A 23,992-nucleotide genomic window follows, 5' to 3' on the forward strand; every position below is an offset into this window, starting at 1 on the left:
TTTCGTTATTTGCATGTTAACTTTAATAAGTGGTAATTGTAATTGCACCCTCAAGCTTTCAATTGTAAAAATTGGGCTTTCAAACTTCTAAAAGTGTTAATTGAATCCTTAAGCTTACAATAATTGTAGAAATTAGATCCACAAATGATAAATATTGAACTTTCAAACTTTTACAATTATTACAAATTATATAATTATATAAGTTTAATGATCTAATTTTAATATTTGTATAAATTGGAGGGTTGAATTTTAAAATGAAAAGTTTAAAGATAATAATTGTAATTATTGTGTAGTTTGATGGTTTCTGCCATTTACCTTCCGAGAGGGAAAAAAAAAGGACAAAAAAAAACTGTTCGGACCAAACTACGTCTTTGTTGGGGGTTGGATAGTAGGTGTAAGCTAGGCGTGGGAGAAGAAACTGGAGAAGAGACGAGGCCAAGGGAGGGTTGCGGTTGCAGCATAGCAGAGCAGACGGCCAAGCCATGGGAGACGATGCTTATACCAGATACGCCGCCTCCGCAGATAGAGGTACTTCTCTCATCTGGAACCCTAGTTCTTCGACTTCTTGTATTTCTTCTGTTTACTCCATATTGCAACAACATTCCACTGCTTAGTATCGCTGCTACATTTGCCCGGAAGAACTTTGGGATCGTGAAACGAAAATTAACTTAGGTCAACTAAATCAACCGGAACGAAAAATTATAGTAGAAGAAGCTTTTGGTCAGTTGTATTTGTACTGATTACTGAACCATTAACTTCCTGGGAATCGATGCGTCAGAGGATGTCTGGATGATGTACCATGCGGTAAATCATGCGAAGTGAATTGCTTCTTTTACTGCTTGATGACTGTAGTGTATTATTTTGCTTGGAAAGTTTTTCTGGATATTGTAGAATCGGCCTATTGAATCATTTATATGAAGCAATTGCAACCCTAGCTTCTGCTCTGCTTTGTGTTTGGCTCTCCCACTTAATTTCAGATGCTGGTTTTTAGGATACGAATCCTCTGTTTCAACCTAATTATTCTATAGCATTCCCTGCCTCGTCGTCTAACATATCAATGTTTAATTCTATTTGCATACCTCATTTTTTGAGCCTGGCTTGGAAGATTCTGGGGCTAACTGTGTTCCCTTAAAGAAAAGGATGGGAAATGGAAGAGTCTCTCTTCTCCTTATGTGAATATTTCGCCAGTACATGGTTTGTAGAGAACCTATTATGCAAACAGCACACTTGAAACTGATGTTCTATCGTTGGCTCTTGCAGCAGGAAGTGTAGCAAGGTCCGGTCTCTCAACCTACTCTGAAGCACCTCCTTTGACATCTTACCCTAATTCGACCTCTATTGATCAGTGGCACATCACTCCTGATTATTTGCAAAAAGATGTAAGAATTTATCTTTAGTGTAAAATATATTTGTTAGTGTAAAATATATTTGTTTAAGGAGTGCTTTACTTGACTTGAAACTGCAGACAAATTCAATAGGACCTGGAGCTTATGGATATACTGATGTAGGAGGCATTAGTAATTATCCGGAACCAGTTATTGGCAGTGTGGCATCTGGAGCAAGTGCAAAAGGCTACACTTCCCCTTTCGAAGATTCATTAGCGAGTCAAAGACAAGATATTGCAGTGGGCAGTAGTCCAGGAGTCATGGGTATGGCTGACACAGCTCATGAAAGGGCCAATTCTCTCAGTCTCAGAACTGCTGAGGGTGATCCAAATTCATCTCGGGAATCAAACATTCTTTTCGTTGATGGACTTCCTACAGATTGTACTAGGAGAGAAGTAGGTCGTATCCTTGCACCTTATGTGCTTCTGCTTTCTTTTGTTACTATTTCTCCTGTTTCCAACTTTATTTACATCCAGTGCTTTAACGTTCTTAGTGTGTAGGCAGCATCCCAAACAATTTAAGCTTCAGTTAAAACTTAAAACAAGCATTGTTGTTTTCTTGATGTCACTTTAGTCAAAGAAAATAGGATGTAAATTGCAATAGACAGAACTTCGAGTTGAACTGTTGTCACGTAGCCATGTTTTGTCATATCTTAACTTCGAGTTGAAGATCTTTTCCGCCCCTTCATCGGTTATAAAGATATCAGAGTTGTTCACAAGGAGCCTAGACGAGTAAGTATCAGGTTCTCTTTACTTTAAAGTTTAAACTACGGAGGCATGTTTTACTATGATTAGACCTTCATTGGCAATTATCTACTGTACGCGGTCTTTGATGGAGGGCCTGTTTATAGTTATTGTGTCCTTGTGTTCAGATTTTATGATGTTATTTTCTTGTGTCCTATGTCCTTAGACGGCAATGTATATTCCCTCTGTTAAAACGAGTAATTGAACTGCAGAGTGGAGATAAGGCTATGGTATTATGCTTTGTTGAGTTCATTGAAGCAAGATATGCCCGGACTGCAATGGAAGCTCTTCAAGGTATTGTGTAATTTGTTCCTCTTTGTATGGGTGATAATCTTAGTCAAGACATAAAGATAAATGCTTGAAGAAACTGAAAACGTGCAGTAGTACTTAGAACTTCTAATCGCGCATTGTTCGGTACATAAAATTTGTGATCTAGTATTGGTGCCATTGACATTATATATGAACCAAACACTCAATCGATGAATTTCTCTAAATGAACTGACAACTACTAAAATGCTTCATATTACTTCGGATAATCTGATGGATAATCTGATGTATGATTTTCAGCAGGTTACAAGTTTGATGACAAAAAACCTGATTCCCCTTCTTTGAAGATTCAATTTGCACATTTTCCTTTCCGTTTACCATCTAACCACGATGACAGGCGATGAATGCCATACCCAACACCATCTGGAACTACGTGGTCTGAAGGAACTGGCAGGTTTTTGATTGGCACTTTCCTGATACAACTTATGAGTAAAGCAACCTTGCGGATTCGTACCTGGTTTCCTGTTGTTAGGTGCCTCGTGGATCCTGTGGAATAGTAGTTCATTCTGAACAGAATCGAGAATTAAATGGTTGAAAGGAAGCTAATTGCAAATTGGTTGCTGTGACCATGTCTGACCCTACAACAGTTTTCAGTTCTTCATGTGGGCCGGGATAAGCCCAAAGAAGAATCAAATGGGCTTTATCCAAAAATCAAATTCCTGTGTGGTATTAAATATTGATCAGTGTGCTTTCGAGTATCTCTTTTTTGGCTAACAAGTTGTAGTCAGGTGGCTTACTCTTTTTCTGCCTGTCAGGTTTCAAATATCTTCTGCTTTGGATCATGAAAATGACATATAGGTACAAAGATTCCTGACGAAGGTAATAAAACTTCATGTGAATGATGATTATATTTCGCATAAAACCAACCCACCCCCACTTAATAAAAGAAAACAGAGCAAATATAAGGAACGAAGGAGAGGAGATTAGACATTCACTATAGAGATTGAAAAAATGCGGTATTTCTGTGGAGTTTAGCTATAAGTTTATTACCCATGTGAATGAATATGTCTCAAGAATATAGTTACACGGAGAGATGGGAAAGGGGAGAAGTCAAAGATCACTTTTTTCAAGCTTGTGGGGTATGAAAGCATAAAATTGCCTATTGCAATGGCTACAGCGAATAGACCATAATATCCCGTTATTGACCTTTTCTATTATAACGATTTAACGAGGGCGGGGGTGCGTCACTCATTTTTCAATTATTCAAGTCACTTTTGGAATGATAATTTATGCTCATTTTTCATCTTACTGGGATTCGGTAGTTGATTTTATTGTTTACATATAGGTTTAGTTTTAAATATGTAATAATTTAAAAGCCAATTTATATTTAAATAATAATTAGGTTAAATTACAAATTTGATCTATGTGATTTGGAAGTTAGAATTTAGTTCCTATGGTCTAAACTAGAATTTAGTCCTTATGGTTAATGAGTTTTTATTAAACTACATAAACTGTTTATGAGGTTTTATCAAATCATGAAATTAAACTCCAACTTGAGACTAAATTGCAAATTTTTTATTTTTTTATTAATTTTGCAATTTTATCAAATAGTTATTATGAATGAGCAATTTATTGAAATATAAGAGGGTGATTTTAAATTAAAAAAAATAATAATAAAATAAAATTTTAGAAACATAAAACTGGAAGTCCCTTCATGCCAAATGGGTATACAAGGCAGCTTGTGGGAAATGGGAATGATTTAAAGCTCATGGTTTAGTTTCACAATCGTGTTCACATTTGATTCTAAGATCATAAATTTATTGATATGTAGTTTGAAATCAATAATTCTCTGGACATTTTTTCTTATCCTCAAACGATTAAATTACATAAATGCTTCTAGACCTGCCTTGGGCCTGGGGATACCAATTAATACCAAGTCTATTTTCTTTATGAATTAACAAATGTGTTCTAACTAAAGAATTAACCAAAAAATGGAGCTGGTGCAGGTACACCCACATAACAAAAGGCAAAATAATAATAAGAAAACTCGGAAAAGAATTGAGCATTCCATTTAAAATCCATTCTGTCATGTTTGGTAATCTAACCTGTGTATATGATCCTAAACTACAAATATTTCTTTGTAATTTCAATTTCATAACAAAAACATATGAAAAAATAATTTAGACAAAAGGGAAAAAAAGAACCCATTAGTAGAATGAGCAACAATTTCAGGCTGTGGGTGAAAGTGAACGAACGGAACAATTACCCAAAAAGGAAAGAATCTTGGTTCCTTAGTTAAAGAAAAGAAGTCCCAGCAAGGCCATGGTGCAGCAGATTATGAGCAATGGCATCTCTGGCTTTCATGGAAGGCACTGACCTCAAAGCAATTTCAGGCGCCATTTCATCATCTTGAAGCTCTGTTAAAAGCTCTGTATCCATTTCTTCGTTCCCCAATTCACAAATATTGTGAAGAACACAGCAAGCTCCAAGCACCACCGGCAAATCTTGAAGCTTCACCTCCGTCCGCTTCTGTAGGCAGCGCCACCGTCCCTTCAGCCGTGCAAATGCATCTTTAGCCACCTTCTGAATCTCCCCAATCTTCTCATTGAAAGCATGTTGTGTCCAAGTTAAATGTTGCTGTGTGTAAGGTACTAAAACCCAGTCCAATAATGGATAACTTGATCCACCAACAATCCAAACCCCTTTTAATAATCCCCCATTTGCTCTTTGAAACAGAGCAGATTTTTCTAGAACTTGATCGTCCGGCATTGATCCCGGCCAACCGATGCAAACGTCGGTGAAAACTCCTCTTGGATCCACCACTCCTTGAACTGTAATTGAGTATGATGTTTTTTGATTTCTTTCTGTGTGGCGTTTGTTGAAATATGCTGCGACGCTGATTTTAGGAGCGATGATCGGAATGTGTGTGGTGTACATTGAACCGACGACGTTAGGGATTCCGGAAATCGATTCGTATTCTTCTTTGATTCTTCTGAGAGTTTCTTCTTCTGGCCATTGGAGATGCTTCGGCATTAGTACTGTTCTAATGGCGGTGCAAACCTCGAGAACTAGTTTATGGCAAGTTGAAATACCTAATCCGAATTTCTTCGATACGACTCGAAGAGGATCGCCGGTGGCTAATCTCCATAAGCAAACGGCGACTCTTTGCCGGACGGGAATGGCGGTTCGAAGAGTTGTGTCTTCTTTAGCTATGGCGGAATTAAGTTCTTCACAAATCATATCGAAAGTTGCCCTACCCATTCTGAATTGCTTCTTGAATTCTTCATCGGGATAATCGGGACTGTTACATTCATCCCACCAGGCTTTTGACCTATCTTTTACCCAAAGTCTCCGGTGGTGGCCAGTACCACCACCACCACCGCTTCCACCACCGCCATCGCCGCCGCGTTTGTTTGATTTTTCGATTTCGATCTTCTGTAATCCATCGGAAGCAGCCGCAACCGCAACAGAGTTGGCTGCTAATCGCGATTTTTTCCTCTTCATTCGGCCGGATTCTTCGACTTCAGAATAGTAATCTTGAACTTCGGAGTAGAAATCAACCATGGCTTTCGTCTTCTTCCTGTGATTCACCTCCATCGAAATCTTCGCCTCAATGGAAGCTCTGTCATGTTCTTCCTGTTCACACTTGTCTTGTTCATCCAACAACAACAGAGAAGTAACCAATCCCTTCAAATCCTTTCCTCCGCCATTTTTTCCCATTAAATCGTCGTCTTCATCCGCTTCATCCGCTCTGGTCCTCTTCCTCACGCTACCGTTGGTGGAATCATTCATTGGGAAGAACAGTGTCAGAAGGGGGAAAAAAGTAAAGGGTTCAGAAATTTGAAAGAGATGAAATCAAATATGGGTTCGGTGAGAGAAAGGGGAATTTGAAACTTGAAATGGGATTTTGAAGAGAGATTGAATTGTGGTGAGGGTTCTTTTGTTACTATCCTTCTCCTCCTTCTCCTTCTTCTTCCTTCATAAGTTTATGATTATAGGTTTGACTCTCCAATGTGAACACACAGATTACAGAACCCAAAACAAACCAGAACGCTTTTGAATATTGAAATAATACAATTTTTATTTATTCATATATATAATAAATAAATAAAATTGGGAAAAAAGGGGTGAATCGTTATCGTATGGCGGAAACCACATAATTGATGTGTGGTGGTCGGTGAGGACACAACTTTGGTTATTCCAATCTAAAATCCAAAATCAACATTATGAGTTAAAAAATCTATATAATATATAATATAATTATATAAATTATTTTTTGTTGTTATTGTAACGTAATGTTGGAGTTAATTACCACTTTTGAATTTTTTCTCATGATGTGAAATATAAAGTTTTTATTTTTACGCAAATCGGTAATATGCGTGTGAATCAACATTTTCATAGACATCAACGTTTTAAATTTACGATCAAATGTTTGTTCATAAATCAAATTTTTAGATGAAAATTTATCTTATAATAGGGATAAATTATGATCTTTAAGATGATGTATAACTATTTTTATTTTATCAAAATGAGTGGCACGAAGTATGTATCCTTGATTAAGATGTCTAAGGTTATGAATATGTGTATTTTTTTAATACACATGTAGCTTCGCGTTAATTTTATTAAATAAAATATGTATAGTTTTAATACCAAAACGAGACTACATAGTCTAAAGATTAAATTTGGAGTAGATATCACTTTATATTGTCATCAAAGTATCTTTAATAGTGTTGAAATAACCAAAAAGTTAAAGAGGATATTCAAAATCTTTCAAAAGTTTAGTATAGTGAGAATTATCAAAAACAAAAAAAAAACAAAAAAATGTGCGAGTTTCTTTTTTTCTTTTTGTTAAATAATATTACATTATAAATATAAAAATGAGAGTTAAACCTACCACAAATAGAAATATCTTAACCAATAATCATATTAATATTAACCCATCTAAATATAACTCATCGATTAAACACTCGTACTTCTAAAGGTGAGATCAAAGGGTTTAAACTCTATTAACCGAGCAAAATTATACAGACATCAATTGAATTGAAGATTCATTATAGTTTAGAGGCAAAAACGATTAATTTAAACAGAATTAATTGGAGCTAGTTTGAAAAATTACCAAAAAGTTATATTTATTTATACATTTTTATTTAAAAAAATAATAACGTTCACTATAATTAAGATAATACTTGGATGAATCTCAAGATACACGTATCTTTGTGCATCTCTTTTAAATACTTACATAAAAAATATTAAAATATTTTAAAAAAATAAAATTTATCACGTGATAAATTATGATTAGACAATTGAATGGGATGTACAAACATAAGTGCCGTGATCCAAATATTTTTGCAGACTCGGAAAGTCGATTGAATTCCCTGCCCTCCATTTTATTTTATGTTATGTTATGTTATGTTTATTTTATATTATTTTATTTTTTATCAATCATTTTTTTTTTTTTTTTTTTTTTTTGGTTTAAAAGAAGTTGAATTTGAAATGAAACGAGAGACGTGGGTCCCAACAGAATAAAAATATTAATATAATGAAAACATGCCAAATAAAGGAGAAATAAAAAAATGAAAAAAGAAAAAGAAAAAAGAGAGGGGTTGGGTTAGGAGATTGACAAGTGTGAACGCGGAATGGGAGAATGTGCTTTGTTTACTGCTTCCACTTAGGGCGGTCGTTGCTGAGAGGCGGTGACTTGGGATTTGGAACACGCGCTTTTTCTATTTCTTTTCTTTTTTTTTTTTTACCTATTTAATACATTTATATTTCCGCAAATATCCGTTTATATTTCTAAATTTTAGTTTATATCCATTAAAAACATGGAACTAATAATTGTATCACTTTATCAATTTACACCTTTCATTAAATTTCGTTCAACTAATTTAGTGTGAAATCTATGATTTCAGTCTATTGAATTTTTTAAATTTTTATAAGTTGATTGATTTAGACTTTTTGTTACAATTACTTTTGGAACTTGTTCATCTATTAATTCTCAAACGTGTGTGAATTTCTTCGACTATTGGTTTTATAAAATGATAAGAATTTAACTTGAATTCATGAAAGTTTAGAATAAGGGTGTTCATGTAACGACCCGACCTTTTGAGTACTCTGATAACGGTCGTTACTCATAATTACACATTTACATTCAAAACATTTTGACCATTTAGAAAAATAAATTTCATTAAAATAATAAAGACAGTTTTACAAAAGAAATAAAAAATAAGTAAAATCTTTGCTCGGGACCCTAAAATAATGAATAAAAAATCGCTTAAACAAATAAAATTTTGACCAACATCGAGTTTCAAATCAAAACTTTTAAATAGCTTGAAAACATAAACTGAGCCGAAGCAATTTACATGTCCCATATGGCACGATCATAGGTCCCTCTCATCACCCACCGGTCTGTTCTATTCTTACTTGAAAAATATAAATTAAGAAAGGTTGAGTATAAAATACTCAGTAAGTGATCCCATTACCGGGATCAGGCCATGCATCCACGAGTAGAGAATGATGGGCTCATGGCTCAAACAACTACATCTGTCTTAGATATGAAAAGAAACCAAATGACGTATTGTCTTGCCTTGATACGCATGTCTAGTGGCCCGTAGGCACATCGTCAAATATGAAAAATAACATGAACGTGAACCTATCGATTCACGCATGTCTAGCGGCCCGTAGGCACACCGTCAAACATGGAAAAATAACATAAATTTGAACCTGTCAACTCACGCATGTCTAGCGGCCCGTAGCACACCGTCGGACATGGAAAAATAACATGAACTTGAACCTGTCGACTCACGCATGTCTAGCGGCCCGTAGGCACACCGTCAAACATGGAAAATAACGTGAACGTGAACCTGTTGACTCACGCATGTCTAGCGGCCCATAGGCATACCGTCAAACATGAAAAATAACATGAACGTGAACCTGTCGACTCACGCATGTCTAGCGGCCCGTAGGCACACCGTCAAACATGGAAAATAACATGAACGTGAACCTGTCGACTCACGCATGTCTAGCGGCCCGTAGGCACACCAATAACATGAACGTAAACATGTCGACTAACGCACGTCTAGTAGCCTGTAGGCACACCGTCAAACATGAAACTAGACCCGTTGGTCCTCTGAAATAAAACATACGTCAAGGCGATACGGTAAACTGCCCTATTGGTCTATTCATGCATCACATACATAATTTCCGTACTGATTAGAAATTCGAACATGCTCATAATACTCATAACTGTCATGCAACAAGTATATCAAAACGACAAAATCATGCTTCTAGAGTCCACTAATTAACTTTATAAATTTAATCTAGATTGTCTGGCACAAAGCACTGGTAATAGTACCACTTACCTCAACTTGGTCACAAAAGTCCACGCAAATAATTCCTTAAAACCTTTGAAAAACTTGGATCAACCCAAAGTTGTAGCTTGGTCCAAGACAAATTTCAGAACTTGATTCAATTAGCAATTTGATCAATAATTAAATCCAAAATCAATAACTTAATTTTCCCACTATTACTCTCAATCCAAAGAAAATAACCAACCAACAGCTTACCCAAAACTCCGATCTTTACTAATTTTCTGCAAAACGAAAAATGGTCTCTAACTTGATGGTCAATGCCTCAAAACTTCCAAATCTTGAATTTAAGTTTCACAGCAAGGAGAGGTTACTAATTTAACCCAAAATCAAATGGGTGAATTTCACCTCCCAAATTATAAGGAAAATAAGTCTTACCCAAAGTTTTTTTCTCAAGATTCCAGCAAAGATCGAACAGTGGCGGCTGATGGCGCGTTGGCTTGTGGTTACCATGTGTTGCTATCGAACGACATAAATTGTTTAGGCTAGCGGCGGGTAGTGAGGGTCTTGCATGAGGAGGGTTTGCGAGAATGAGAGAGAAGGGAATTTCTAGTTTTACAGATTTTATTCAGCAGCGATTTCAAACAAACCAGAGCTTCAAAAAGTGATCCAACTGTTCAAAATGAAACTCTATATGTCTACTGACCAAATTTGAGCACGATCCAATGGTTCAAACTCTAACAATTGACAATCGAAGTGCTTTCTCCCAATTTTTGACCTCTTTTTACTCTCATTTAATTTTGAAAAAAAAAATCTCAATTCTTTTATTTTTTTTCAAATTTTGAAAAGATAAATAAAATATTTTATCACAATATCTCCAAAATCTCCTAAGATTCTATTAAATTAATAAATCAACTTTTCAAATTATCTTAATTTAGGCATCAAAAACCAAAATTAGATGGCATAAGATCCATCAATTTGATATAAATTAAATCCATCCAAATATTTAAATCAATTCAAAACTACATGAAATTAATTATCTCTTTAATTTTTTTTTAAGTTGACCCTAAAATCCAAAATCAAAAGGAAGCAAAATTCAATATTTTCAAGATAATCAATTCGAATATCTAATCAATTAAATTCAATTTAACCAATAAAATTTTTTCAATTATTTCAATTTAATCCCAATTTTCCAAATAAAAGAAAAATATAAACTCAATAATTTTATATAATTAACTTAAATTTTCCTGAAATTTGGGATGTTACAATTCAAATAACCCAACCCCAACCCGTATATATATATATATGACTAGTTTGTGAATTTTTAATATTTTTCTTTTAAAATTGTTATGATATTTATTTTTGTTTAAAATTTGTAATAAATATCATAAATATTTTATATTTAACATTTAAATTTTATGAGATTTTAGTTATTAATCATGTGTTTTTGATAAATTTACATATTTTTAATAAAAAAGAAAAAAATATATAATCTGACAATCCAACTCAACCCAACCCGAATTTTTTTATTTTTCCAAAAAACACTCTCAACCCAACCTAACTCAACTCACTTACACCCTTAGTTTAGATATTCAATTGATACGATTATAAAGTTTTCATACGAGGTTTTTCTGAATGAAACATAATGGAAGGTGTAAATTAATACACTTACAAAAATTAACTATTTAAATTGATACAATTATTAGTTAAGAGCTTAAATGGATATAACCCCAAAGTTTAGATGTATAAATTGATATTTTTATTTATTTTAACTTCTCTTGTGTTGTTTGAATATTTTTAAATGTTAAATAAGTCTTTAATTCTAATTTTTTGTTTAATACATCTTTAATATTTTTAATATTTTTTTAAAAAACGAAATTAAAATTTGTATTTAGTGGGACCTTACACTTTTTTATTTTTTATTTTAAGAACTCGTATAAAAAAAATGTTATTTTCAAATATAAAAAAATAAATTAAAATATTAACAAGTAATAATAAAATATTATAATCTATTCGTGGTAGACTATGATAGATCTTACTATATGTGTCTAACATGACATAGATAAAACAAATGTCTATCACAATCTAAAATGATCTATTACAGATAGATTATGATATTTTGTTATTATTTATAAATATTTGTAATGGTTTTGTTATTTAAATTAATTTTTCCTATAAAAAAACTAGAAGCTTAGAAATTTAGAGATCCTTCTAAAATTTAAAGACTTTACATATCTATAATCTAAAAAAATTATGAACTTAATGTATAATCAAATAGTTTTCTTCTTATAGTTTCTAGACAATTAAATTTCAAGAAATGTGTATTTTCTATTAATTTATATCTATATTTAAATACAATATCATATGAGTCAAAGTCTTCTGTCATGAACTTAAAAACTTTTATCAAACTTTATTGTTTATTGTGGGACTCGTTTGAACATGTTTTTATATTTCGTATATCTCACTCTCTTTAGTCTCATATTGTTTAATGTCAATAAAAAGTAGTTACAATTAAATCTTTTGAGAGATGATGGGAGACTCGTGACTTCTGTATTATTGTCTACTATTTGATGGTAGATAAAAATATGTTGGTTAAATGTAAAATTAAAAATAAAAATTTAAAATTTCGTTTGATAATCATTTTGATTTTTTGTTTTTTATTTTTAAAAATTAAGCATATTTCATTCATATTTCTTATAATAATTTGCATCTTTATTAAGTACAATAGTTGAAATTTTAATCGAATTCCTAAAACAAAAACAACCTTTTTTAGTTCTCAAAATTTGGCTTGGTTTGTTAAAACCATCGGTGAAAAATAGATAAGAAATGAAGAAATTTGGAGGTGGAAATAGTGTCCATAGAATTAATTTTTTAAAAACAAAAACAAAAAACAACATGATTACCAAACGAGACCTAAACTTTTCATTTATTTAAAAAGTATTCATATTCTTTAGTGTTACAATATTACACCTTAACCTTTTATAAATATCTTAAAAGGAATCTATTATAATAATAGACGTAAATTAGGACTTGAAATGAGTGTAGCTGTGAACTATAATGGTGTAAAAGTGTTCATATCTCCATTTCTGTCTCAAGTCATCTATACACATCTGTAACGATTCGATTTCAGGAGGGATACATGAATAAACCGGTATCACATCTGAATGAGAGGGATCTTGAAGACATGAAAGTATATTTGAGAAAAACTTAAAAGAATTGAAAGTTACTACCTATACCAATAAAGTGCACCTTCCTTTTTTGGTGGCTCAATCATAGGAACTCCAAAGTTAAGCGTGCTTAGCTTGGAGCAATTCTATATTGAGTGACCTCCTGAGAATTTTCTTACGATGCATGTGAGTGGGGACAAAGCTTGCTAAAAACTTCTAAAAAACATTCAAGGCAAGCGAGGATGACGTAGTCAGGTCGCAGGGCATTACAACATCATTCTAAGGCTTTGTTAAAAGTTAAAGATAATATTACAACTTTTTAAAAGAGTAGAGATATCTTTGAACAAAGAAGTAAAAGTTATTAAGCAAATATATTTAGTTGGATGCATGGTGGAACAAGCTATGAAACGAGGTGGATATAGCGATTCCAAGGAAATTTCTAACCAAAGTGTTCGAATTGAAAGAATAAAAGACTAATTAGTTTTAGATTTTTGAAAATTAAACTTATAGATACCAATATCCATCTATAAGTTTTTATATTTTGTTATACATTTTCTATTTATATTTTCAAAATTTGAGTCAAATTTTGGAAAGAAAAATTAGAATTCAACTAAAAGTTTCAAGCATTTCGATAAGAGTGGGTGAAACCTCAAGAAATTGAAAGAAAACAAACATAAATTTTAAAATATAAAATTTAAAACGAAATTGTCATCAAATGATACCTAATTTCTTAACCACACTTTTCTTGCACTAAATACATAATTTTAACTATTTGGAAAGTCATTCTTTAGAATTTGAATTAATATATAGTTAATGCATTAAACAGTTCACATATGCGAGTTCATTTGGACAAAAAAAAAACCCAACAACAACAACAACCAGTGAGTAATGCTCAAATTTGACACATGTAACTAAAATTTTAACATGACATATCAAAACTTTGGATCATTCTATTCTTTTACACTAAAATTGCCCATAATTTTTTTATTATGGTTTGGCTTCATTTTTCACCTAAATTTTCTAATAAAAATTATCTTAATGGACCAAAATCATTATTCAAGGAACACTCTCATGATCTCATTCACTATTAAATGAAAATTCAATCTTCTTATTTCAAAAATATATCAATATATCGAAGGAAGGATAGAATTTCTCTCCTCGAAAATACAAATATGAACCTTATGTCAATCAAACTATACTCATCTTAGCATTTTTACTAATAACTTTTTTAAAAAAATTACCACTAATATTATCACTAATACCTTAATCAAGTCAAATAGCCAATTAAACTTGAACAAATTCAATATCGAGAAATTAAACTAATCATGAAAATATTAGAATGTGTCATTATTGGCAACTTTCACACTCATATGAATTTGTTTTCAAAAGTTTATTTTTAAATAATGAAAAGATAAATACTTAGGTGTATTATGGACTACATCCATCTTGCTGCATCTAACTCACTCACGTGGTAAACTTTTATTTAAAATAATAATAATAATAATAATTATTATTATTATTATTATAATCATGTGCATAGTATTACTCTAAAGAAAAATGCTTACGACAACATTATATTCTTTCGCATCCTTTTCCACAAAATGACAACATGAGACATTATTATGTATACTATAAAGAGTGATTTGATTTTAATTTTAATTTTAATTTTCTCTGACGTGGCATCTCATCAGGGAAAAATAAAGTCAAATCTGTCGTTTAAGTATCGTACCGTGTTGGCAATCTAATAAGGCTATTATGTCAAAGAATTTCAATACATGAAATAATTTCATGAGTTCATAACGAAATTTTCTGGATTTTGCATCTCATCAATAATATAAATTTGGGAACAATTACTAATTTTTACTCCTGTATCAATTTTATTTTAAATTTTCAAAATTATACCTTACACTTTAACAAGGTTTGCTTTGAAAATACGGTAAAAATATATTATCACTCAACCCATTGTAAAACATAAGTATGATACCAAGTTGATAAAGTCCACAGAAAAATGACAATAAAACTAAATTTTTGTTAAAATAGATGAGTTTTGGCAAAGTTATATATTTGTACGTTACTCAAAACTTAAATTTGTGTATAACTTGATATTATTCAAATTAACAAGTTTACATCGAAACGATTATATTAATTGTACATCCAATTTGGTGAAATTAAAAAGTTTGATATACCATGACCATTTCATAGGTAAGAATTGTTTTTTTTCCTCTTATAAATGGTTGTTGGGAGTGCGACCATTAAGAATTATGGATATATAAGTGATGAATAATATTTTTATTGGTAGGAGATCTTTTGAATGAAACTAGAAGCAAAACGATATAGATTCATACTCCAAAGTGTATAATATCACACCATTATAGAAATATATAGACCGTCCTTTCCGACTAAGGATAACAATTATAGAGATATTTGTCCAAATTTATATATTCATAATTATTTTCTTATAAAACGATTTTAGTTGCATTTTAAATAATTGGCTTTTTATTATTTAATTGTTTTCCTTTAACTCTGCAAAGGGAAGACTACATGACGGCTAGATGGGCCATGCCTAGAAGATTGAGCTTAAAAAAATTCAAACTTCTACGCTACCTTTTGACTATTAAGAGGCCGTGTGGCACGCCCCCTCCCATTAAAGTTTCTAAAGACAAAGTGGAAATAGAAACAAAACAATCAGCAAATTCATTGCATATTTCTTTCTTCTCCTTTTTATTTCTCAAATTATTATAAATACACAAAACCAGCGTAAAGCCAACGGTAGTTATGGAATTAGGTTGAGATTAGTGCTTGTAAATTGTATGTAAAATGCTAATTAAAATAATCAAAAGAAACTGAAAAATATTAAAGTGTGTGGATTTCTAATTTGTTCTGGGCTTCCTTTCTACCCTTTATGCTAAAAGTATAATATAAACATCCATTCATTTCTTTTTCCACACTTCATGAAGAGTTGAATAATTCTGGGGGAACTTTTCAGTATATTTCAGAACAGGAGGAATCATGAACAGAAATAATAATAAGACTAAGTACAGAGTCACACATGAAAAATATGAAATCCATTTTAAACAGTGTTTTATATAAAAGTATCTCTAAACCCCGTTACGCAAAAGAGGCCCAAAACCCCCTACCCTACCAAACACCTAAATTTTCAATACCAAAATAGTGTGAAATAAATTGATAAATGTAAAGCATTAATAAGAAGAGATCCCAGCCAATCACTTAGTCAAGGAATCTAATAATATAAGGTGGGTTAGGTTAAATCCATTTCCTTTCCTTTTCAACCAAATAAAATGAAGCAAATTTGAACAAACAAACATGGGAAGGAACAATTAGTTCATAATTTTCCCACCAAATTAATAGACGGTTGGGGTAAGTCCCATTTAAACGAGTAAATAAATTTCCTGGTAGTATGGCTGGCCGACGACTATCTTTGCGCGTCTGAAGGCACAAACGACTCTGTACAGAACGTGATTTGTTGAAGACTTTTCAAGTCTGAATGTGCGGTACAGCAGACAGAATATGATGCTTTGAAGAGCTCTCTCTCCCTGAATAAAACTGCCAACAAAAGGAAACTCATTTATTCCTGCCCAAATAATATACAGTTCCAAATTCTGTCTTAACTTCTTTCTTCAAGCTTTTTTTTTTAAGATGAGGTTTGGCCAAATCATAAATCATAAGGCTGTGCGAAGAAGCTTCGAGCACATTGGTATCCCTGCAATTTGTATTAAACAAATCTAGAACTTAATCCATGGGAAATAATTACATTTGACGGATATGGGGGGTAGCTTTTTTTTTCTTTCCCCCCCTTCTCTATCTAGAGTCATAGACCAAGTTTTATAACTAAATGAAAAGGAAATTACGGTGAGATGTGTAGAGAGAGAGAGAGAGAGAAAGAGTCGTATACTGTTTCTTTTTCCAAATTCAGAAAATTGGGTGTCTGAAACAATTTGGGCATGGCTGTCAATAATGAACCCCAATAAATCTTCTATGTTCCGTGGGAATAGAGAAATGTGGTTTTGATCTGGTTTGACAGTCAAAAATGGAGCCAAGTCAATCTGGGATTTAACCAACACTCAGACCCCGAGTCTTGACTGATGAGTCAAGTAAGGGATTTGCCAGCCCATTCCCGTTCACGTCGTTTTTGTTTGGCTTGCATTTTGTTAAATTTCTCTTTCCCCTTCTCGAGAAGAGGGTCGTGTACAACGTAGTCATTTGGATCATCACTACGTGACATGCGGTCCTGCATGATACATGTTGAAAACTAAGTAATGGATATTGATAAAGCTTACAGTTCAAACATTCTCCATCCCGATAAAATACAAGTTCCAAAAATCAAAACTATTTATAAACCAGATAAAAAGAACCACAGACCAAATTCATAACTGGATGGAGATAATGAATTTGTATAGTAAACATAAACAGAGCATATACTTCATAATCTCCTTTCGGGCAATGGGTAAAATTGGGCAGGTTGAAACGATTGAAATATTTTGTAATTTTTTATAGGAATATTAAGCGAACTTTTTTTTTTGTAGGAATATTGTGCAAATGTTTTTCAGTCCATTAAAGTGTTAATGTGCTGTACGAAGTTGACATTTAAAACTTTTAAGCATGTTAATAAATTTACAATCACTTACCTTGCCAGGCTCTGGTGTGAACTTTAACCTAACAGATTTCCAATCTGACAAATCATCATTGCCACCCCCATATTCAGCATTTGAAGGTTCTGGTTTTCCAGAAAAGCCTTTCTTAAAATTCTCAAGTTTTGCCAAAACCTATAAATAACAAAAAGAAAAAGAAAAGGTTAATACTTCTTTTCTTTTTTTTTTTTTTTTTCGAGAACGGAAAGGTCATGAAAAGATCCAAAAAGAAGTTCCTCATTATGCAGAAGACCTTAAAGTCATTCCCAAATATGAAACAATAACCACAAACCAACAATGAGAAAGGGAAAATGGGAAACTTTTAAGAACTAAGTTTAACAGCTTAACAAAGTTAAGAAGTTTAGCTCAACAGAGTTAAGATTCATATTTTGAATCTTCAAATGTCCTCTCCTTTTTCTGGTACCATAAGCCAAGCTAAACAATGAAATAAGAAGTGTTATCTGGACTTGTTATACAAGAAAATTCAAGTTTCGGTCAATTATCGTTATAACTATTTGATTTGAAGTAAGCCCACAAAAGAAGAAGGGGCGAACAAAAGCAAAAGCTAATATTAAAAAGTTCTAGTAAATTATCCATAAGAAGAAGTAAACATTCCGGATAAGAACTGAAAGGGGTTTTGCTATTCAGATAAAAAATAATAATAAAGGCACCATTATCAGGATTCACAATAGTCATTACAAAAGCTCAAGTGGAAAATTCTAGATCTCATTTCAACATTATTTCAAACAAAATGAAATTTCCTTTTCAAACCAAAAAAAAAAAAAAAAAAAAGGATAGGAATTAAAACAAACATGAAGATTAGAACATACCTCATCTTCACGTCCTTGAAGTCTTCTCTTCTTCAATTTTTGCAGCTGTCTTCCTCTTTCAGCATCACCCAATAACTGCAAGTCTGAGTCAGCATTAGCCATTCGCTCCGCTCTCGCTTCAGATCCAATTCCTTTTTTCTTTAAGGATAACTTCTCAATCTTTGGTTGCTCACGTTTAGTATTCTCAGCACTGGGCCTGCTAAAAATTGATGTAAATGCAGATGATTTAATNAAAAAAAAAAAAAAAAACCAAACAACAACTTCGATATCAAATGATTATAATGTAAATAATGACATGTAGAATCTTCAACCTCCGTTATAAATTTCAAAAAATGAAGATTGTAATTAAGCTACGATGACCCTGTAAATCAAGATTAATGTCAATTATCAAGGTCTAATATTTAAATGGTAAACAAGTATAGATTTCAGTTGCAGCTCCTATGTGGAAGAATAAAATATATAATTGCATAAACTACTTGTAAACTATAGTTTAGGGATATTGGATCTTGGATTTAAAAAGGCAATTGCAGAAACCAATCTTCTCTAGATCAATCACACTAAGGCTTAATAGAATCTTGGTCATTCTAAGAACCGAAAAAGTGAACTTGGAAAGCCTTAAAAATCTGGATGATATGGACTACATTAGCTTTTAACACAAACCCATGCCTTCTTTGCAGCCTAAACAGTAAACAAGTACTCATGCATGGAATAAAAATTGTGGAGGCAAGAAAATACGACAATTCCCCTTTACCAACTCCAATAAAAGTAAATAATTAAAGAACAAAAAAATTGGAGCAAAAATGCATTCAAATTATATTTTACCCTCGAGTAGATCCTTCATTGCTCTTTGAGTCGGAAGTCCCTGCACGTGAAATTCAGAACTTCAACTAACTTGCACCTTGAGAAATTTTTATTTTGAACAGTCAGGTCTCAAAGCCCTAAAGTTAGATTCTAAGGAAAACATTGGCCAAGGAAAAGATAAATGATAACGTGCCAATGGTAATAACTTTAGACCATTTATGCAAGAGTATCATCCTGCAAACCTACTTTTCCATAAAACATTTTCATTATGTGAAGTGGAAGACGTTCACCAACTATCAATCTTTCATCCAAAGCTTAATGAATTGCCTGCTGGTTCAAATTTTCTGACTTTGTTTTTTCTATTTTCCTGTTCTTCCTGTTTTATTAATACAGAGACTCCCTATCCCGTTCTAATATTTGACTAAAATTAGAGTTATACTTAGATTGACGCCCAAGTTAGAACTTCGATTTCAAGTTAAATCGTAGATTGGCACACAGTTCAAATATGATGTGTGGTAGCGACTTAGTGCAATTCTCGCCATCTGTCAAATTAAAATTTGAACCAACATAAAATTTAATTGTTTAAAAATAGCAACACGCACATCATATGGAAACTGTGTGAGACTAAAGGATCGTAGTTCCATATTGAAAACAATAAATTGCATAGAAGTATCCCTCTAAAAAAATTGTATAGAAGTATAGAAAGAATGTTGATGTCACCATTTTTAGACTTGTGGTGGGATGGTGCATCTCCCAACTCTGTTCTTTTTCTCAATATCTGTTGACGCATTCGGGCATCGAAATTAGCTTCATCATCATCACTATCACTGTATTGAGGGAGATTAGAATTATCAGCATCTGAATCTCTACGAGACTCTTGTTTCTTTGATGCTAAAGTTTCTCTAACAGATAGCTGCATCTCCCTCGTTCTTTTACTGTCCTGCACATAAAAAATTCATTGTGTTAAGTTAGAAACCAACAAATATTCTGTGTGCCATAAATGATCACACTAAGTTTTTGCAACTACCGCAGCTTCAAAAGTAATGTTAGAAGAAAATACTATCGACATTATCTCAGATGAGCAGACATCTTATGAAAATCAATGGTTTTGTTTTTGTTTTTTTTTTTGGTGGTGGGGGTGGGGAGGGACTTGAGCTTTCAAATGAAGCATCCAGAAGATGATCCAATACATCACGACTGCTCTTAATTTTTGGACCATTGATAAGCAATGTAATTGAAAGTTGTTATTTTATTTTGTTCATTTATTTACCAATTCACTGCTTGGAATCTCTGCCTTTAGCAGACGTGGATCATCCAACACATCATGACTGCTCTTAATTTTCTTCTTCACAGCTGCCAGTTCTTTCTCATCTTCTTCAGCTTCTTCTCCAAACGATAGTAAATTTAGTTTTCTACATAATGCAAACATACCAAGCAACAGAGAAATCAGGGGTAATCATAGCATGTATCTCCAAAGAGAATTTCAAAATGTATAAACTCTTACTTCACTGCTTTCTTCTTACTGTCCTTGTTTTCAGAATCCACGGTGGATGTGGCCACAGGCTTAGCAGGTGCTCTTGGAACAATATCGTCAAATGGATTCCATAATACCTTAAAATGAAAAATAAAAAATAAAAGAAAGTCAGGCCCTTAAAGATTTGTTTGACATAATAGAAGCTTATAACATTAGGGAAATATAAAAGTAGCATCCAAAGTAAAAACTATTATGAAACTATAACCAAGTTCAAAACTTGTATCATTTAATCCTACCTCAATTGATTTTATCTTGGGTGGATCCACAGGACGGTCATCCTTGTCAGTTTCGAACTCACCCAAACTTGTTAGGTTATATATAGAATCTCCAGTGACCTAAAAAAACCAATGTACTCCAGCATGACAATAGCGATCAAGATCAAAATGGTTGTACAATAAGAATCATTGTCACCTTTCCAAAAATTGTGTGCTTCTTGTCAAGGTCATCACATCGACTCAAGGTTATAAAAAACTGACTTCCATTAGAATGAGGCGACCCAGCATTTGCACATGCTACTAAGCCCCTGTGCTTGAATCTAAGCCGTGAGTGAAACTCATCCGGGAAAACACCCCCATATATACTTTCACCACCTGCGTGAAAATGCAGAATGCTAAGAAATAAGAATAATAATGATGCATAAGCACGATTTCTCCAACATGGTAGAACTCTATTTACACGTTTCAGTTAGTAGTACCCGCACAATATGCAAACAAAGTATCAAGGAAAATATGGGTCACTCAGTTAGTAAGCAGTATGACACTGCAGGGCATTAATAAATTATAAACATTCAACATTCAAGATCAGATTTGTGTCAATACGTAATACCGGACATTGATGCCCTGCAATTTGGCTCGTGTTCCTTCTTCCCTGTAGTTACCTATTTTCCTAGCCCCCTCCTTCAGACAACGGAATAATTACATGCCTAATACTTTCCCGCCTACATGGTGGCAAGGTAGCCTGATCTGCTTGATTAGCTTCTCCAGTTCTCCTACTATTGTTCCATCGTGGTGTAAACAAACACGAGGGAGATACCTTCCTACAGCGGCTTAGGGCAGCATAGCCAGTGACTACGTGCCACAAACTAATATAACATTCTCCATAGCTTACGAACGCCATCCAGATATCAATTTCTCCGAACTACGAAACATCATTAGGCAGAGAATGATAGAGAGTAAACTTTATTAGCTACCAATTCACTATAATCCGTGCTAATTTCTCCGTGCAAGAACCCTATAATCAGCTTACTTTAACAAAAATCCACTTCGAGTAGAATACAAAGCTCTACAAAACCCTAACAAATAAATGCAATCGGATGGAAGCAATACAGAAATGGACGAACCTGTGCCGCTACCGGTAGGATCGCCGCCCTGAACAATGAAGTCCTTGATAATCCGGTGAAAGATGGTGTTGTCGTAGTAGCCTTCAAGACAGAGCTGAACGAAATTTCTGACGGCTTTGGGAGCCTCCTTAGGCCAGAGCTCGATATCGAGCGGTCCACAAGTGGTATTCAACACGACCTTCCCCCTCGTCGGTGGCTCTAATACGTAAACTGTCGACATTTTCACTCGATTTTCAGAACTCTTTCGCCGCTACGAGCGCCACCTCCCGCTTCGTCAAAATATTCCCTCGGGAAAGAAGGTAGAGGGAGTGAAATTCTTCTTGAGCTTTCGTTGACTAAACGACGTCGTTGTGAATTTGCAATTGGTCAACGCATTTTCCAATTTCCATTTACCAATGGTCAATATTTCTTTCACTATAATAACTACTACTCATTTGAATAAATATTATTTTGTATTCTTCAATTAGTTACAGTCTAAGTTAAAATAATTAACAATTCAAAAATTATTATAATCCAAACTAAAATTATCTATACCCAAAAATAAACTATTGTATCACAACTATAATAACCAATTTTCCATCCCAAACGTCCTCTAATTACTGGTTAAATGACTTGAAGGACTTGAAATTCATTTTTTTTTTAATGTCACATAATAAAATTTTGTTGGGCAACTGCTACTTACAATTAAACGAGTGGGGAGAAAATTTGCTCATTGAATTCTCGGGTGATTTTTTTTTATAAATAATCAAACCCCGTTTATTGGGAGATATCCCCAATTTAGGGATGAGCAAACAGAATAAATAATTGTATGGAATTGTATTTATAATTACAATTGGCATAGCATAATTGATTTAGTCTAACCATCAAGATTCTTTTCCATCCAAGCCCGTTAATGAGCATTTTGGAAGGTGGACGACTTAGTTATGCTGACTATATTTTTCTTTGTGACTTGTCGGTCTACGTGTTCTTCCTTAATATCAATAAGGGAGTGCAACAACCCCGAGTTTGGACCGTAAATTGAAGAACTGGGTGCGGTTAATGTATTTGTAAGACATTCAGCTACTTGGTTTGAATATGGAATATACCTCACATCTAGTTGCCCTTTCAAGACTTGATCTCTTACAAAATGAACATCGATTTCAATATGCTTCATACGAGTGTGAAAGACGAGGTTTACAGCCAATTCTTCAGCACTCAAGTTATCGCACCATTAGATTAAAACAAATTTATTTGATATCCCAATTTAACCCAAGAGTTGTTGGATCCAGATGATTTTAGCAGAGGCATGAACTAATGCTCTATATTCAGATTCTGTGCTCCATCTTGCTACAACCATTGCTTCTTAGAGGACGACGAGACAAGATTTCCCCCAACAAACACACAATACAACGTGACTGACTTTCGATCATCGATATTAGCTACCCAATCAACATCTGATAATGCAATCATGGAGAGATATGTTCCAAGTTAAATATAAACACCAAAGCGTTTTGTACCACTTATATACCGAATTATCTGTTTGACGGATTACCAATGTGTATCTGTAAGTTGCTTCAAAAACTGACTTAAATGGTTAACCACACGTAATATTAGGTTGTGTGTCTGTTAAATATTGTAATGTACCAATTGTACTTCGATATATGAGTGGGTCTGCAATAGTTGTCCCAACTGTCTAGTCATTATACTTGGAGAAGGAGTTGATTTTATATCATGAAACTCAAGCTTACTGAGTAAATCATCCACGTATTTCTCCTTATTAATAATTGCCCCATTCTCTAGATAACGAATTTGCACGCCTAAGATGTAGCTTAGAGTGCCCAAATCTTTAAGTGCAAAATGAGAGTTCAGCACTTTGATGAATTTATTGATCAATGATTTATCATTGCCCATGAGAATCAATCATCAACATACACAAAATAATAACACCAAAGTAGTCCCATTTCAATAAATAAAAAGAGGGTGTCTGAATTTGC

The 23,992-nt window shown here is 33.3% G+C and overlaps 3 protein-coding genes across 8 annotated transcripts; 1 reads left to right on the forward strand and 2 right to left on the reverse strand.

Annotated features, from left to right (window-relative positions):
* The first annotated feature begins 320 nt into the window (after nucleotides 1–320).
* LOC120085049 (RNA-binding protein 2-like) lies at nucleotides 321–3,204 on the forward strand. Of its 3 annotated transcripts, none has more exons than XM_039040886.1 (6): nucleotides 321–528; nucleotides 1,264–1,379; nucleotides 1,466–1,787; nucleotides 2,055–2,116; nucleotides 2,341–2,422; nucleotides 2,696–3,204. In XM_039040886.1, exons 1-6 carry the CDS (start codon nucleotides 483–485, stop codon nucleotides 2,797–2,799), a joined length of 732 nt encoding a protein of 243 aa, XP_038896814.1. In that variant the 5' UTR covers nucleotides 321–482; the 3' UTR covers nucleotides 2,800–3,204. The 3 variants fall into 3 exon arrangements, with proteins under 3 accessions (XP_038896814.1, XP_038896812.1, XP_038896813.1); XM_039040884.1 differs by having other exon boundaries at nucleotides 325–528; nucleotides 1,261–1,379; XM_039040885.1 differs by having other exon boundaries at nucleotides 326–528; nucleotides 1,261–1,379; nucleotides 2,699–3,204.
* A 1,223-nt stretch (nucleotides 3,205–4,427) lies between these two features.
* LOC120087340 (protein ANTAGONIST OF LIKE HETEROCHROMATIN PROTEIN 1) lies at nucleotides 4,428–6,464 on the reverse strand. Its single transcript, XM_039044328.1, has one exon. The coding sequence runs from the start codon at nucleotides 6,185–6,187 to the stop codon at nucleotides 4,691–4,693; it is 1,497 nt and encodes a 498-aa protein (XP_038900256.1). The 5' UTR covers nucleotides 6,188–6,464; the 3' UTR covers nucleotides 4,428–4,690.
* A 9,630-nt stretch (nucleotides 6,465–16,094) lies between these two features.
* LOC120086265 (peptidyl-prolyl cis-trans isomerase CYP57) lies at nucleotides 16,095–22,325 on the reverse strand. Of its 4 annotated transcripts, none has more exons than XR_005484172.1 (11): nucleotides 22,020–22,325; nucleotides 21,092–21,270; nucleotides 20,917–21,015; nucleotides 20,651–20,757; nucleotides 20,417–20,558; nucleotides 19,867–20,086; nucleotides 19,168–19,207; nucleotides 18,346–18,544; nucleotides 17,513–17,650; nucleotides 16,780–17,115; nucleotides 16,095–16,430 (listed from the first exon to the last, which is right to left on the reverse strand). XR_005484172.1 is itself a non-coding variant. In XM_039042815.1 (10 exons), the coding sequence occupies exons 1-10, from the start codon at nucleotides 22,237–22,239 to the stop codon at nucleotides 16,975–16,977; spliced, it is 1,482 nt and encodes a 493-aa protein (XP_038898743.1). In that variant the 5' UTR covers nucleotides 22,240–22,325; the 3' UTR covers nucleotides 16,095–16,974. The 4 variants fall into 4 exon arrangements, 2 of the variants coding, with proteins under 2 accessions (XP_038898743.1, XP_038898742.1); XR_005484171.1 differs by having other exon boundaries at nucleotides 16,095–16,587; XM_039042815.1 differs by having other exon boundaries at nucleotides 16,095–17,115; nucleotides 18,346–18,541.
* Between the last annotated feature and the right edge of the window lie 1,667 nt (nucleotides 22,326–23,992).

Source organism: Benincasa hispida, chromosome 9 (genome assembly GCF_009727055.1).
Source record: "Benincasa hispida cultivar B227 chromosome 9, ASM972705v1, whole genome shotgun sequence".
NCBI classification, from domain to species: Eukaryota; Viridiplantae; Streptophyta; class Magnoliopsida; order Cucurbitales; family Cucurbitaceae; genus Benincasa; species Benincasa hispida.